Here is a 14,479-nt window from a genome sequence, read left to right on the forward strand (position 1 = left end):
TGCTTTAACATCGGGCAAAAATTTATTAAGTTCTTTAGTCAGACACAAGCCATGTTTTCTCTCAAAAATGCCTGAGATTATAGTGCAGGGGATACCCATGCCGTCAGGAAACACAATGGCCTTTTGTTACCCAAAAGTTTGGCTGCTAGCCAACTAAGGAGTGGTTTCAATTTTAAGTAATATCCAACTCTTAGATATTAAATACATGGAAAAGAGGTAAGTATATTTCTCTTTAGAAACAAAATGAACACTTTAGAATGCAAAAACATGCACAATACTAAATTATAATAAGAATAAAATATTTTAGATAATTCAAGTCTAAAAATCAACTTCTCATTATACTTTCTTACACAGTTTAGAAATATTTTCACTGATGAAGCAGTATTTTATATGAATTGCTACCATATGCACAAATATACATAAAATATATAACTAAAATTAAAACAAGTCCCACATATACAATACATGGTAACTAAAGATTGTAGGTTGAAATGTGCACCATTATAAGCAATTTAATTTATTGAAGGGGAAAAAAAACTAGCCAAAGTTTCATAAGGATAGTTGTACTTTTTATCTACCTCATTCTTTTCAGTTGATTTGCTGATGATTGCTATTGCTGGTATACATTGTAGAAATAATGTAAGAATGTTTCTAGAATTACTTTTGGCATTATAGTTATATGCTAGAATTTGTTTTCCACCTTTCTAAATTGCTGTTTTATTAATAATAGCACATGTTATATTTAACTGTATAACATTAAAAGTAGCAATACTTGATTTAACTTCAAAAGCATTCTGGTAAGGATTTTAAAAATTTGGACTCATTCATTTCTATTGCTTTAATTTTTTACAATAGGTCAGCAACCTGACCTAGCAAGGGAAGGCAGAAAAATTCATAACTTTTCACTTTGTTCTTAAAATGCATTTGTTTGCATGTGATTTTTCTCTCTTACCTTATTGGATGCCATCTCACTAACAGATCGATAAGTCTGAATAGTTTCAAGTTGGTCTAAACACCAGTCCAATTCCTCCAAAGTTTCCATTGCTAATTTTTGATAAGATTCTTCTGCAAATAAACACATGGACATGTAGTTAGGCTTGAGTGACGGCAGGCTTTCCATGGTGGAATTGTTGATCCGACTTGGTCCAACACTGCTGTAGGGACTGCAGTGCTCTTTCATCATAAATTCTTCAGGCTGCTGTTCCACTCTCTAGTAGAACAAATCAATGCACGTCCAAGCTTTTGAATGGTCGTTGTGGTTTTGTGTATATGTGTGTGTGGGGGAGTGTTCTTTGCTTTCTTTTTTGTCCTTCCTTGCAGGCTTTGAAGAATCGGTTTCAGTAATATATCAGCAAACTTCCTCTAAAAGTGGTGTAGGAGGAGGGATACTCTCTGACAGGCTCATCTGCATATGCACTCACAGAACAGCAGAGGAAAAGCAAAGTTCCACCTAAACATTACTCATCTCACCATTTCTACTATTAAAGTGATGACATTTTTATAACACATTTAAAACATCATCAAGGGAGATTAGGCCATCAGTGTAACTTGTCTTTTTTCCCTTGTTAGAAAACAGATTCTGATTTTTTTCTGAAAAAAGAAATGCAGAAATAATTCAAAATAATTGTGTTCAAGTTTTTAAGCTTGCTCAAGTTTGATTATCTGTTTCAGAGTATTTCCATAAGTGCTACAAACACCCCTCATTTAATCAAGGTTTAGTTCATTACATTTTTGAAGTATCTAACAATTAGGAAACAAATAGAAAGTATGGCTTTTCTTAAATTATTAAATTTCCATTTTGTTCATGCTGAAGTCACAAAGAAATTTTAGACTGAATTTCTAGAAAGGATTTTTAAAATATTTACTTTTTCTGTCAGTTGTTCTTCCCTTTTGAAACAAAATTTTTCAAAAGATTTTCTAAAGTTGTAGTCTTAAATTTAGGATTGGCTAGGTTTATGAAGCTCGGATTGATTACCAAATCCCTTTTGGAAGAAATGTTTTGGGAAGCTGCTTGAGAGCCTTGGAAAAGCTACCAAAGCTGGGCTATAAAATCCCAAACTTCTAGACCCCCTTTGCTACTTTCTAGTGGATATTAAGATTTTTGCAACCCAGATCCAATAGATTTAAAGTAATGGCAAAGGTGACAAATTTTAAAGATTTTTTTTTCTTGCAAAAACATCCTTTTTGATTAAATGGATATGTACAAAATGGTACAACCAGGAGAATTCCTGTTGATAAGGACAGCAGTAAGGTAGACTTATTGTACATATGTCTGGATTTTAGATTTTCAGTGGCTTACAATCTCTGGATTGTAAGGCCAGAATATTTCTTAGTCTTCTTTAAGATCTGGAACTTCATGTTACCCCAGAACCAGCAATCCTAACCATGAGGCTAGATGATGCTAATGTTCATAATACATTCTAGGCACATATACGTTTGTTCATCTTCAATTATATTAATAGCCATTAGTGTCTCCAGAAGGGTTGTAAGTACATTTGGCTGAAATCATGATTGTGATCACTGTTTTCAGCAGACTTGGTTTGGAATATTTGCAACTCTTGGCAGTCTTTAATATGGTTTTTTGAATAAGTTTATTTTGTACATTTGCTGGATTTGCAACTTGCTCTTCATCCAAGAGCAGAAGTTAAATTTATATGGTACCTTTGTTATGTCCCCAGGAACCTTGTGAGGTAGGTTAGGCTGAGAGAGAATGATTGGCCCTAAATAACTCAAGGAGTTTCATAGATAAGAATGGACTTGAACCCGAGTCTCCCCATTCTTGATCCAGCTTCGTCATCAACTCCCTTGTAATAAAAAGAATGATACTAGCCAGTGTACTCTCATCTTTTCCACACTTTCTTTTCAATCTGATAGCTAATCAACTACGCACAGGCTAAAAACATAGAAAGGACTACAAAGATGGTCCTGGTCTGAGGTAAATTACTGTTCACTCTTACTGCAATCACAAAGTATGCATTCTGGGGAAGTAAGGTTAAGAGTTCAGTAGTGTTTCCTGAAAATATTAGATATCTTAGTTTTGAGCTATTTCACTTAAACATGCCTTATAAATTGAGCAAGAGGAAATTTGGCAAATCTGAGAAACCACCTCTTACAAAACCAGGAGTTAAATGACATGCCTCTCCAAGATTTTTTTTTTAAGTAGTAGCGGTTTCACATTCAACGGAGATGTATTAGCAAAAATCTATGTATTACAGTAAGGACTTAGCTTCTGTTCCAATTTTATGATCCCAACCCTATGAAAGCGCACTCTTTTTTTAACCTGAAGCCATATTGACCACACTTGTGTCAAATCAACTTCAAACCAGTAATTATGCAAATCTTACATCAACAATGAAAGAAAAAGTTTTAACTGGGCCTCTAGTTGTTTGATAACATGAGTGTTTTTTTGTGCTGAGCTCTTGATGGTTCTGAGATTATTGGCAGAAGTCTCAGCGTATCATCATTAAAGGGGGAATCTCACTTAAATAGCATGGAGGCTCCCATCTTATTATGAGAAAGCATAGCATTCCTCACCCATTCCCCTTTAGTGGTTGAAGTAACACTAAGTAAGTTAAAAGTTTAGGGTGGAGTAAAATTCAATCATCAAAAAAAGGCTTGGTTTCTCATTATGTCTGAATAAGGAATTTCAGTGATAGAACTCTGGGTGTAAGGCAGGGGTGGGTTGCTAATCCCATTCCAATCGGTTCAGTTGGAACGGGGCCGCTGGCATCCTCGTGCACGCGCGCAGTTCACGCATGCGTCTTACCGCCTGCGCGATGCTCCAGCTGCTCGCGGAGACTCGCGCAGCCGCTGTATGTGCCATCCAGCTGCTCGTGGAGAATCGCGCAGGCGCTGTATGTGCCATGCACCTGCGTGGAAGCGCAGAAGCCTTCAAAGACCGGTAAGGAGCGCAGGCGGGCGGGTGGGCCCTTCGCCGTTCCCGGAAGTTACTTACTTCCGGGTTTGCTGACCAACCGGTTCGCGGGGACCACCGCAAACCGGTTCAAACCCACCCCTGGTGTAAGGCAATAGTTTATTTAGAACTTACTGAACCCAACAAGCAAAATGAAATTACTTTTTATTTAATATAATTTTGAAAAAAGATGGAACATCTGACACCCACCCACACAAATGAGCTTAAGCTTCCTATTCCCGATAATGATCACAATGTGCCATCAAGTCAGCATAAACTCTTGGCAATTAAAATTTCTCCAGGGTGATTTGTTCTTAGCCTGGTCCCTCAGGTTTTCTAATGGTGTACCCATTACCACTATAATTGAATCTATCCACTTTGCTGCTGTTGTCTCCTTTTCCTCTCCTTTAACTATTTCTACAATAGCACTGCAGATTTCTTAAGGCAGTGGTTCCAAAACTTGGCAACTTTAAGACTTGTGGACTTCAACTCCCAGAATTCTCCAGCTAGCCAGAAGTTCCCTGAAGATGGACTCTAGCAAGTGGCCGAAAGCTCAGAAGACAAAATCTCTGGTCTCGGTCACCAACCCAGATTGGATTCTGCTACATTATCCTGGGACATGTATATTTGGCTTAATTGTAATCAGTTTACCTTACAGTTTTTTTCTTACAATCTTTTAAAGTCTGTAAATACTATGCTTAAAGCACCTGCATATGGATTGTTCCATACACTATGTTTAATGAAAATTAAAAACTGAAATAAGGATATTAATTGATTTGATTGATTCTCCAATGGGAAGAAGTTATTTGTGTGGCTCCTTTAGCTATGTATAAATATGAGAAAAGGCTAAGTGAGTATAGCCTATCATTAGTCTTTAACCACGGTTTTTTCTTATGTAAATAATTGTTATAAAAGAACAAAATTAAATCAAAGTTAGCCCCAATACCAGGAAAAATGTGTCTATATGTTTACTGAGCACTAGCCATGTGCATGAAAGTCACGCTGGCATTTAGAGACGTAATAGAGAAGGAGAAAAATAATCTACAGCAGCTGATGGCAGACTTTTGGGCAGGGTTCAGGTGATCATTCAATAATCCCAATTTAAAACATGTATGTGAGAAACACCCTTCATTTAACTTTCAAAGCCAAAAGAGTTGCATCTTATTATTTTGACATGCCAAAACATGAAATAAAATTACAGTATATGAAATAGCCGACATCAGTTCTGGGTTTTCAGTAGTGAATGCATCTAAGACTTCGTGCTTCCATTAAATAATACTTACTTTCAGATATAAAAAATAAATGCATCAACCTGAAATGTATTAGAAGTTAGTCTAAAAGCTATGCAGCTGTTATTTGAATGTTTTTAGGATAAATGTTTTCCAAAATATTTCATTTCTTTTGTTGATATTGAATAAAAGCAAAATGTGTGTATAATACTGTAGCTTTATTTCATCCCAATCACACATATCTATAACAGGAGGGAAAGGGGTTTGTTTCTTTGTGCTCCTGCATCAGGCTGTTAATTTCTTAAACTGTTTACCTTAGCCATCTTTGAATGTTCTTACATACATTTGTTCAAATATTATGATTCACATAATTAGCTCTTATTACAATGTGCTATAATCACACTGTTTTCTGATACAAGTTCAATTTTGTTCTGGTCATGTTTGTTTATAGAGTGCATCCTATTTAAATCCATAGTATAGCCCTTAATTTATTTTTATTTTATTTTATTAGAGTTGTCCATTTTATAAGTTTATAATACAAATACAAAAACACAAAAACAAATAATAGGAAAAGAGAGGAGGGAAAGGGGAAGGAAAAAAGAAAGAAATGGTGTTGATTTTTTTACTCCCTTTGGTGCAGTAGAATAAGATAATAATATCAAACCTCAACTTTTTTATTTTTACATAATAGAATAAACTAGTCATTTCTATAACAACAAATCTATCTAATTGGTAAAACCCCAAATCAAAGTTTTATTTTTTTCCACCTCAAGCACAAAGTCCAGAACCAGTTTCCAAGTAGAAACAAAAGTAATTGTGTTTTTTCTTTTATCAAAGCAGCCAGTTTAGCCATCTCTGCTAACTCCAATCATCTTTTGCAGCCATTTGTCCATTGTAGCGATTGAAGCGTCCTTCCATTTAGTAAAACTCTTAATTGGAAAAAAATTACACCAGGATGTGTTTCACATAGGTATTATAAATATATATATAATCAACAGAATTCAGAGTGTTATGAGACTTTTGGAGGACAAACAATTGAACTGGTTGATGCTGCTTCTCACATGGAATTACGCAACAGTAATGTATTTTGCGTAATATTGTCTCTGTGAGTATTGTCTTCTGAAGCTAATTACTTCATTTAAAATTTTATCCTGAAAGATGCACTTGTTGACTGTTAGGGACTTCCCACAATGCTCTAACTTAATAGAATTTTCAAGCAAATGGTAATTTTCTCACTGATTCATGAATGCTTGCAAAAATTCCACTGGGCATAAAAGAACTAAGGTTAGTCAATAAAATGAGTATATGTGAAATCATCATTTCCTCAAGAATCAGATCTGTGTAGATTTCCTTCCAGTTCATGCTCCAAGATAAGTTTCTTTTTTTCTTGCTATTCCTGCTTATTCAGTGATCAGAATACTTCTAAGTATATAGGAAAATTTCATTTTTAAGACTTTCTAACATATTAATGTGAAATGACATTTGATATATTTCCTGCATTTTGTGATTTCTACCAGGTGCCATTAAATTACGATTATTTTTTTTAATGATTTGTGGTAGTTTTAGTATATATGTTTGCTTTGTGCAGTTCTGGAAAATATAACTCTGTCAGAACATGAAATGCTCTGCACTAACACTGCTTTGTAGGCAGAATGAAATGTAATGTAAAGCATTATACACAACCCAAATTTACATTTAGGAATGGTATTTGGCTGTAAATAATGTATTTTTCAGAGTATAAGATGCACTGGAGTATAAGACGGACCAAGATTTTGAAGAGACAAATTTTTTTAAAAAGTTTTTGCACTCTGCAGACCTCTTAAAAATGGTCTATTTTCATGAAAAAGGGGCCCATTTTTTCAAAAATAGGGCATGAATAGCCTTTAGAAGGCTTGTAGAGTGAATCCTGGAGGGGGATGGGCCAAAAACGAGCAAAAAATGGTCCATTTATCACAAAAACAGGCCCGTTTTTTTTTTTTAAAAAAGGGCATGCATAGCCTTTAGGAGACTTATAGAGTGCGGCTGGGGGGGGGGGCAAAATTGAGCAAAAAAAACCGCTCTGTTTTTCACTCATTTCTGCCCTCCCCAGCTCCCAGGAGCACTCTGAAAGCCTCCTAAAGGCTAGGCACGGCCATTTTGGTGAAGGGGCGGGGTTTTGGGAGGCAAAAAATGCTGTATTCAGTGTATAAGACACACCCAGTTTTCCAGCATCTTTTTTGAGGGAAAAGGGTGCATCTTATATTCTGAAAAATACGGTAATAATTGATGATGATGATGATGATATCCAGTCAGTCATATCCAAGTCTTGTCAATTTGATTGGCCAATTACTAGGCGCATCTCAGTACATTGCATGTTTCTGTCTTAATTGGGTGGAAGCAGTATGCCAAGTATCTCGACTGCTGGCTATATTTATTTTGGATGGTTTTTTAAAAGTAGTTTTTACTGTATTGTTTTATTGTCAGGAGCCGTGGTGGCACAGTGGTTAGAATGCAATATTGTAAGCTAACTCTGCCCACTGCCAGGAGTTTGATCCTGCCTGGCTCAAGATTGACTCAGCCATTTTTACGAGGTCGGTAAAAGAACCCAGATGGTTGGGGACAATATGCTGACATTGCAAATTGTTCAGAGTTTGCTCTAATGCACTATGGAGTGGTATATATGTCTAAGTGCTATTGCTATTTGTTTTTATTCTTTTATTCGTAGTATATTTTTTTAACTGTAAGTGACCTAGAATCATTGGTTGTGATGGGTGACTATAGAAATTAAATAAATAGTATGATGGCTTGCAAGGTTGTCTAGATTTGAAGCTGAAATTGCCTAAAATAGAGCATGCTTGGGGTAAAACTTGGCTTTGACTGCGATCGTGCTTTAATAAACAGAATATGCCAAAACTGAACCTTACATCCTTATCTCTTGGAATGGGCATAACTAAAAATGGTAGACTAATCCACTCTTTCTTCTCAGAGTAAAGTATATAAAGTATTATATGAAAGCTTCTATTGACTAAAGTCATGATTGGTAGACAGTCACTTAATCCTGAGTCGATAATGGATACATGCAGGGAAATGCAGGTGTAGGCTTAATTCTGAATCAAAGAGCTAAAATGTATGACAAAACTTTGTTGTAGATGCATACGGATATAGAAATCTACAGCCTAATGATAGTGAAGTTTACATTCCACAATAATAATGGAGGAGTCAGTTATGTCTGGAATAAGTGTGCTGCATTCTGAACGAGTGCAGTCTAAAAAAGAAATTATTTTGTTATGCAGCACAAATGAATGACTGGGAATAAAATGAGAATTCAGAAAAAAAAATTGAGCCATTCAGAGACCCAAAATGAATAAGAACGATGTCTTTTCTATCTGCTTAGAAAAGACTTGTTTATTTCAAACATAGTCTATGTTAGGCAAACATAGGTTTTTTGTTTTTTTGTTTCAAGAGTGAATTGCAGGGAGAAATGGACCTGAAAGGAAAAAAATGTTGAAAGAACAGTGAAAGAGGAAAACTGCTGGAAGAAAAACTAAACTATTTAAGAAAAAGAACTGGAAGTTAGATTAATCTCCCAATAGAATGAATTCAAAAGGGATATAAGGAAGAAGGACATGGAAACTGCTTGGTATATAGTGAAAAAATTGTATTACAGAATATCAAGAAAATAAGTTAAGTTACGCCTGAGAAAAGTATGAAAAAGAAGTTTGGTGGGAGGATGACATGACTTTGGATGTGAAAAAGAATGCATGTGTGAAAATGGATTGTCCCCAAAAATGAAGATGAGAGAAATATAGTCTTTTATTTTATAATAGTTTTGGCTTTTTACTTCTCCTTTTGTGGGGTTTATCTACAGTATGTCACCCAAAATAGGGAATAGCTGAAGGGGCATATGCATACATGCTTGTATGTAGGCATTGCATATACAGCCTACAAAATTTGAGAGGACCATGAGATGACAGCAACAAGATACAGAATGTTGTAATATCTGGATATTTTCATCTTAATATGCCTATGATTATATGAAAGACTATTCATGAGCCAAGGTGGCGCAGTGGTTAAATGCAGCACTGCAGGCTGACTGCTAGATCAGCAGTTCAGCGGTTCAAATCTCACCGGCTCAGGGTTGACTCAGCCTTCCATCCTTCCGAGGTGGGTAAAATGAGGACCCGGATTGTTGTTGGGGGCAATATGCTGACTCTGTAAACCGCTTAGAGAGGGCTGAAAGCCCTATGGAGCGGTATATAAGTCTACTGTTATTGCTATTATTATTGCTATTATTTTTACATATTATAGATCATATTCTACAGATGTGTGTTTATAAGAATATTTTCCCTTGCCATTTCCTCCCTATATCCTCTATATGTTCACAAGTGTAGATCAGAGTCCTATAGAGACAAGGTATTTAAGGCTATCTATTTGGTCTGCAAAATGACTGGTATTGTGGAGTATTGAATTGCAAGGGAAGACAAGAGGTCTATCAGGACTATGTCTCTCCTGTACAGCACCATTTATTTGTTGGCCCTTGGACTGAAATAAAATACTGAAGGGAAGAACATAAATGTTTCACTTAGCCATAGCTCAGCGCTAAATCAAAGACTATTCTCAGTTCACCTATTTTTTTGTTCTCCCCAGCACCTAATTTCTGTCCATTGAAATACTTTATGCCTAATATTTTGGCAAACTGTTTCTTTGCACACCTTTGGACTCTTATTTGATTTGTGTATTGTTCACCACCTTCAACAATATTATAACAGGTAGGTAAAAAAGACAATGTAAATGTACTATATCCTATTAAAACAGTGATCCCTAAATGTTGCTTGAATTTAGTATTCATAATTACCAACTGATAAGACCAGTGGTCAGAAATGGTAGCAGCATATGTTGTAGCAATGCCTGACTCAGAACGGGAACCCAAAGCATGGCTAATGGCTTTCTAAAAACCCATTGTTGGCATTGTTCTTTTGCTATTTAGTTGTATACACTAGTCGTATAATGCCAATCAGCTCCAGGGAATCAGAAGTAAAATGTAATACAGACTTGCATCTATTTGCTGTTCTCTTTTTATGTGAACACAGAGCTATTTCTTGACATGGTAATCTTGATATATCCAGCAACGTATTTGGGACACAGAATACTATCCCACTGAATAAAATACAAGCATTATAAATCTAACATGTCCCAATATTAATGGGACTATTGTTGATCTAGAAGAAACCATTTCCATAGCTACCTGAATCATCTATCAACAAGAGTGTAACTTTAGCTCAATTGTACTTCCGTTCATAAAAGCCCATGCAACCCACAAATGTTTCACACCCTACCTGAAAGAGTTAAGAAGGAAAAAATGTAACTCGGTGTAAGGATAATAGTAATGGTATATCATTCTGAGGATTTCTACCTTATTTAGCCATAATTGTTAAATGGTTTCTTGTACTATAATATATTGGGGGGGGGGGATTTTTTAAACAGTTGTTATTACTTCTTTAAGAATCACAGCTATTTAAGACTTACGCAGGGTGGTTTATTTTTATGAAAGAGATGTAAATTGTACATCCATTTTAGACTCTTGAGCGCGTAGCAATTTACTAGTAAGCACTTTGAAATAAAGATTCAAAGCCACTTGGAAAGCACTCTAAACCTCTGGGCTTCTCTGAGCCCTGACAAATCTTCAAGGTATTAGAGAACGGACTCAATTTATTTGCATCTTATTATTCTTTGGGATGCTATGTGGCTCAGTTTCCCTGTTGGAAAGAACTTGTACCCAGCTTTCCTTTCTGGTTTTTGAGCTCAAGATCCTGTAGAGAAAATGTTAACTTGGTAACTTTGCATCTACTTAGCATACCAGGTAAAACAACCAGAGATGAAACATTTGTTTCTCCTTTCTTTTCTGCAGGGGGTCAAAAGCCAGCAAAGAACCCAGCTATGTCCCTTTCTCTTTTCAGTGAAATGGGGGTCACCAAGATTTTTGCTCCATCTATAACAGCATGGAGCGGAGCAATTATATTCGTTCCTTATTTTCAAGATTTCAAGTTGGCCAGAATCAGCCATCACTGATTTACCTTCAGACTACTGGTGAGGATAGTGAAGCTGTCCTTAAAATCATTAGTTGGGAACAACTTTAAATGTCTGCCTATAGTCTAATATTTAGAAATACGCTTATATTGAAAATAAGAAGAATAAATATTAACAAAAAGAAAAAAAGATCTGCCTCTACTTTTTGTTCCAGGGTTTTGATTTTTTTATCAATGCATTTATTAAAAAAGCTTTGATACCTCTGATTTTTAAATATTTCTTACAGCAATGTCTCCCAATAAAATGTGTTTGAGTGCATCTGAGGTTTCATTTTTATTTTTTGTAGAAAAAATAGCAGTGATGAAGCATTTTTGCAGGAGAGTAATGGAATTTATTTCAACACTAAACCCTTCAATTTTATTTAAAACATGAAAAAATTAATCCAAAAGATGAAATGATTAAAGGTTATTTTTGTATGTTTAAGGTCATTCTAAACTTGAGACTAAATATCTATTGACAGAATAAAACTTGTTTCTGAGTAAACATCCCAAGAGCGCCTAACTAAACAAATTAAGGAGAGATAATTATTTTAAATGTAATGAAAACATCTTCAGAATAGATGTTATTGAGACACTTGGTTAAAATTCTAACATTAGTGATAAATTAATATTTATGGCTATGTTTTCTATACCCTGAAAATATTTCCATTTGTATAAATCATACATGAGTATATTTTGTGGTCATTAAATATTAAAATACTTTGTTTTGAAAACTTTAGGTATAATATAGTGCAAAATCAATTAAAAGTATAATTTGTGTTTTTTAAGTGTTAACAAAATATATGATTAAGAGGTGCTGGTAATTCTCACTATAGCTATTTCACTTACTGAGTTTATGACTATATTTTTATTGTTATTCTTATTTATTGGCCTGACTTTAATTCATTTCCCTTATAGTTATCTTAATTACCTTAAGATTCCTTATAGGATTAGCATGTAATTTATACACGTGGCAAAAAAAATGTATGTAATTTATACACATGGTAAAAAATTAAAATAAAAGTTCCTATCAAACAGCTAAGTAAAGCAAATGAAAAACTATTTTTCCTATTAGGGAATGTACTGGAAAGCACTACAGTATGGAAAGCAGTATTAGCTTTCAATTTTTTGAGTTCTCTGACTTGCCTCAGAATGTTTTAATGTTTCCATAATTGTTTCATGTTATGGTTTCTAGTCTTTTTCATGATATTTCTTACAAAGACTGACATTAGCATAAGACATGGGATGGATTCCATAAGAACAAGAGTTAATAAAAGACTTTAAGAGTAATTCTTGCCATATGCTTTCTTGATTCATGATTTTTTTTTAGTGGCAACACATTTTCCAAAGCTTAACTGCAAAATACTGTATAAATATGATCTTTTGAAGTTGCACACAGCTTAACTTTTGATTTATTTAATTGTTCAATATGTGCAAATCTTCTATACCTAAAATGTATCCACAACCTTGTGGAGATTTAGCTTTTATCTTTCCCATTCTCAATTGACGTAAATGAAATCAGGAGAGCTTGCCATAAAGTTTTAAACAATATTGTATTACAGATTCAAATGAAATTGGATGAAGAAATGAAAATAAAAATGATAGAAATCATCCCCAAACCAGAACTGTACTATTTATAATGTAATAAAACACACTTAGTTAAAATTGCAATTGTCGTTCAAGCTGACTTTATCTACATAAACTTTTTTCTCCTTGTAAAGCAGGTCAAATATCAGTTTTATGAACCTAAATTATGGATTATAGAGAAATATTTAGAGTGCTTGGGGTTAATAAGTGAAGATTGAAAAAAGCTATAATAACAAGGTAGGAACAACATTTCTAAAACTAACAAAAAGCAACCCATAAGAAAACACTGGAAAATTATCTAATTTTCTCTTAAACATACCTGATTGTTTCATCAAAGGGCAAAGTTGTCTGCCACATATTTATAGCTGCCATATATCCTCAGCTGTGAATCTTTAATAGCTTTTTAAAAGAAAAATCTTATCTGTCAGTTTCGGACAGCTGCATATCCTTTACTGTGCATAACAGAAGATGGGAAGCTCTAGACTGCAACTGGTCAGGATAATGAATGAATCTGTCAGTAATTCACCCGGAAAAAGTCCCCTCCCTCCTGGAACCTCAGAAGGGTTCCTTGACTACACTTGGGGAGTCCCACTGACATCATCATAACTTGCTCAGCTGCCATAGATGGCATTTGGACTGGATGGAATGGCAGAGCGCATGATGAGTGTAGCACGTGTGGAATGTCTAACATGAAAGTTCACAGGTGTGGCTGAGGGGGAACAGTTTACATCGGTTGCTATGGATACATGATTGGCTGACATGTCTTCAGAGTCCACAGGAGACACGGCAGCTATTTTTTAATAGGCTCATGAAATCAATCCCAGAAGGTTTGGAGTCACCGGCTAAAAGGTTTAGTTGATTAAAGTTACATGATGCATGCAAGATAAATGAACTCCCAAGACGTAAAATTTGTGGCATTTCCCAATTGAAGCTGATCATAAGAAGTAATTCTTGAGTCACTCATTTAAAATTGTTTGTGAATCAAGAACTGAACAACAACATCTGAGCTTACTAGTGATTCTCAGCAATGCAATTTTGTCACGCAGAGAAATTGTACAGAAATACTAAGAAAGAATCCCCCCTCCTTATTCTCTCAAACTGCTGAAAGAAAACCTGATGTTCTTCTTGTAAAATGTGTCTGCCTCTAGGTCTTCAGCATAAGCTTACTGTCAGGAGGGCAGACAATCTATTTAATGACTGCATTGACGTCAATAGCATAACTGAAATACTTACTAAGATGCATGATTCCAACTTTCAGGGGGAAGCTTGTTTCTAAGCAATAGGAAAATGAGAAGTGGATTCGCTGTGGGAATGAACTACATCTGCAATGCAGGAAATAACATTTAGGTTGTAAGCAGTATCTTTGAAACACTAGTCAATTCACTCTTTAGCCGTGTGGCAGGACAGAATCTGAAGATGCACTGGCATAAACCAAGTAACTCTTTTATCTCTGCCGATTTTAGAACTATTACTTTCTTTTTCTCAATAATACTTTTGTTGCATTATAAAGAGTGCTCTTACTGACTTCTGGCACAGAACAATAGCTAACGTATCTGCTGGTTCCAGCTGTCTGCATCATCCAGTTTCATTGCAAATAATAATACAAACATTACATTTGTATTAAGAAAAAATTAGGCTAGATAGCAAAATACAGTGCTTGTTATTCTTTGTTGGTGACAGAATAGTCCCTTCTGCCTCAATTATAC

The 14,479-nt window shown here is 35.1% G+C and overlaps 1 protein-coding gene across 2 annotated transcripts in view; it reads right to left on the bottom strand.

Annotated features, from left to right (window-relative positions):
* PDE4B (phosphodiesterase 4B) overlaps positions 1-14,479 on the bottom strand; it is a 237,968-nt gene that overhangs the window by 29,134 nt on the left and 194,355 nt on the right. For both annotated transcript variants that reach the window (XM_032219089.1, XM_032219090.1), the window contains one exon: positions 953-1,065. In XM_032219089.1, the coding sequence (XP_032074980.1) occupies positions 953-1,065 (113 nt within the window). The remainder of the gene's footprint in view (positions 1-952; positions 1,066-14,479) is intronic.

This window comes from Thamnophis elegans, chromosome 5, assembly GCF_009769535.1.
Source record: "Thamnophis elegans isolate rThaEle1 chromosome 5, rThaEle1.pri, whole genome shotgun sequence".
Classification (NCBI taxonomy): Eukaryota; Metazoa; Chordata; class Lepidosauria; order Squamata; family Colubridae; genus Thamnophis; species Thamnophis elegans.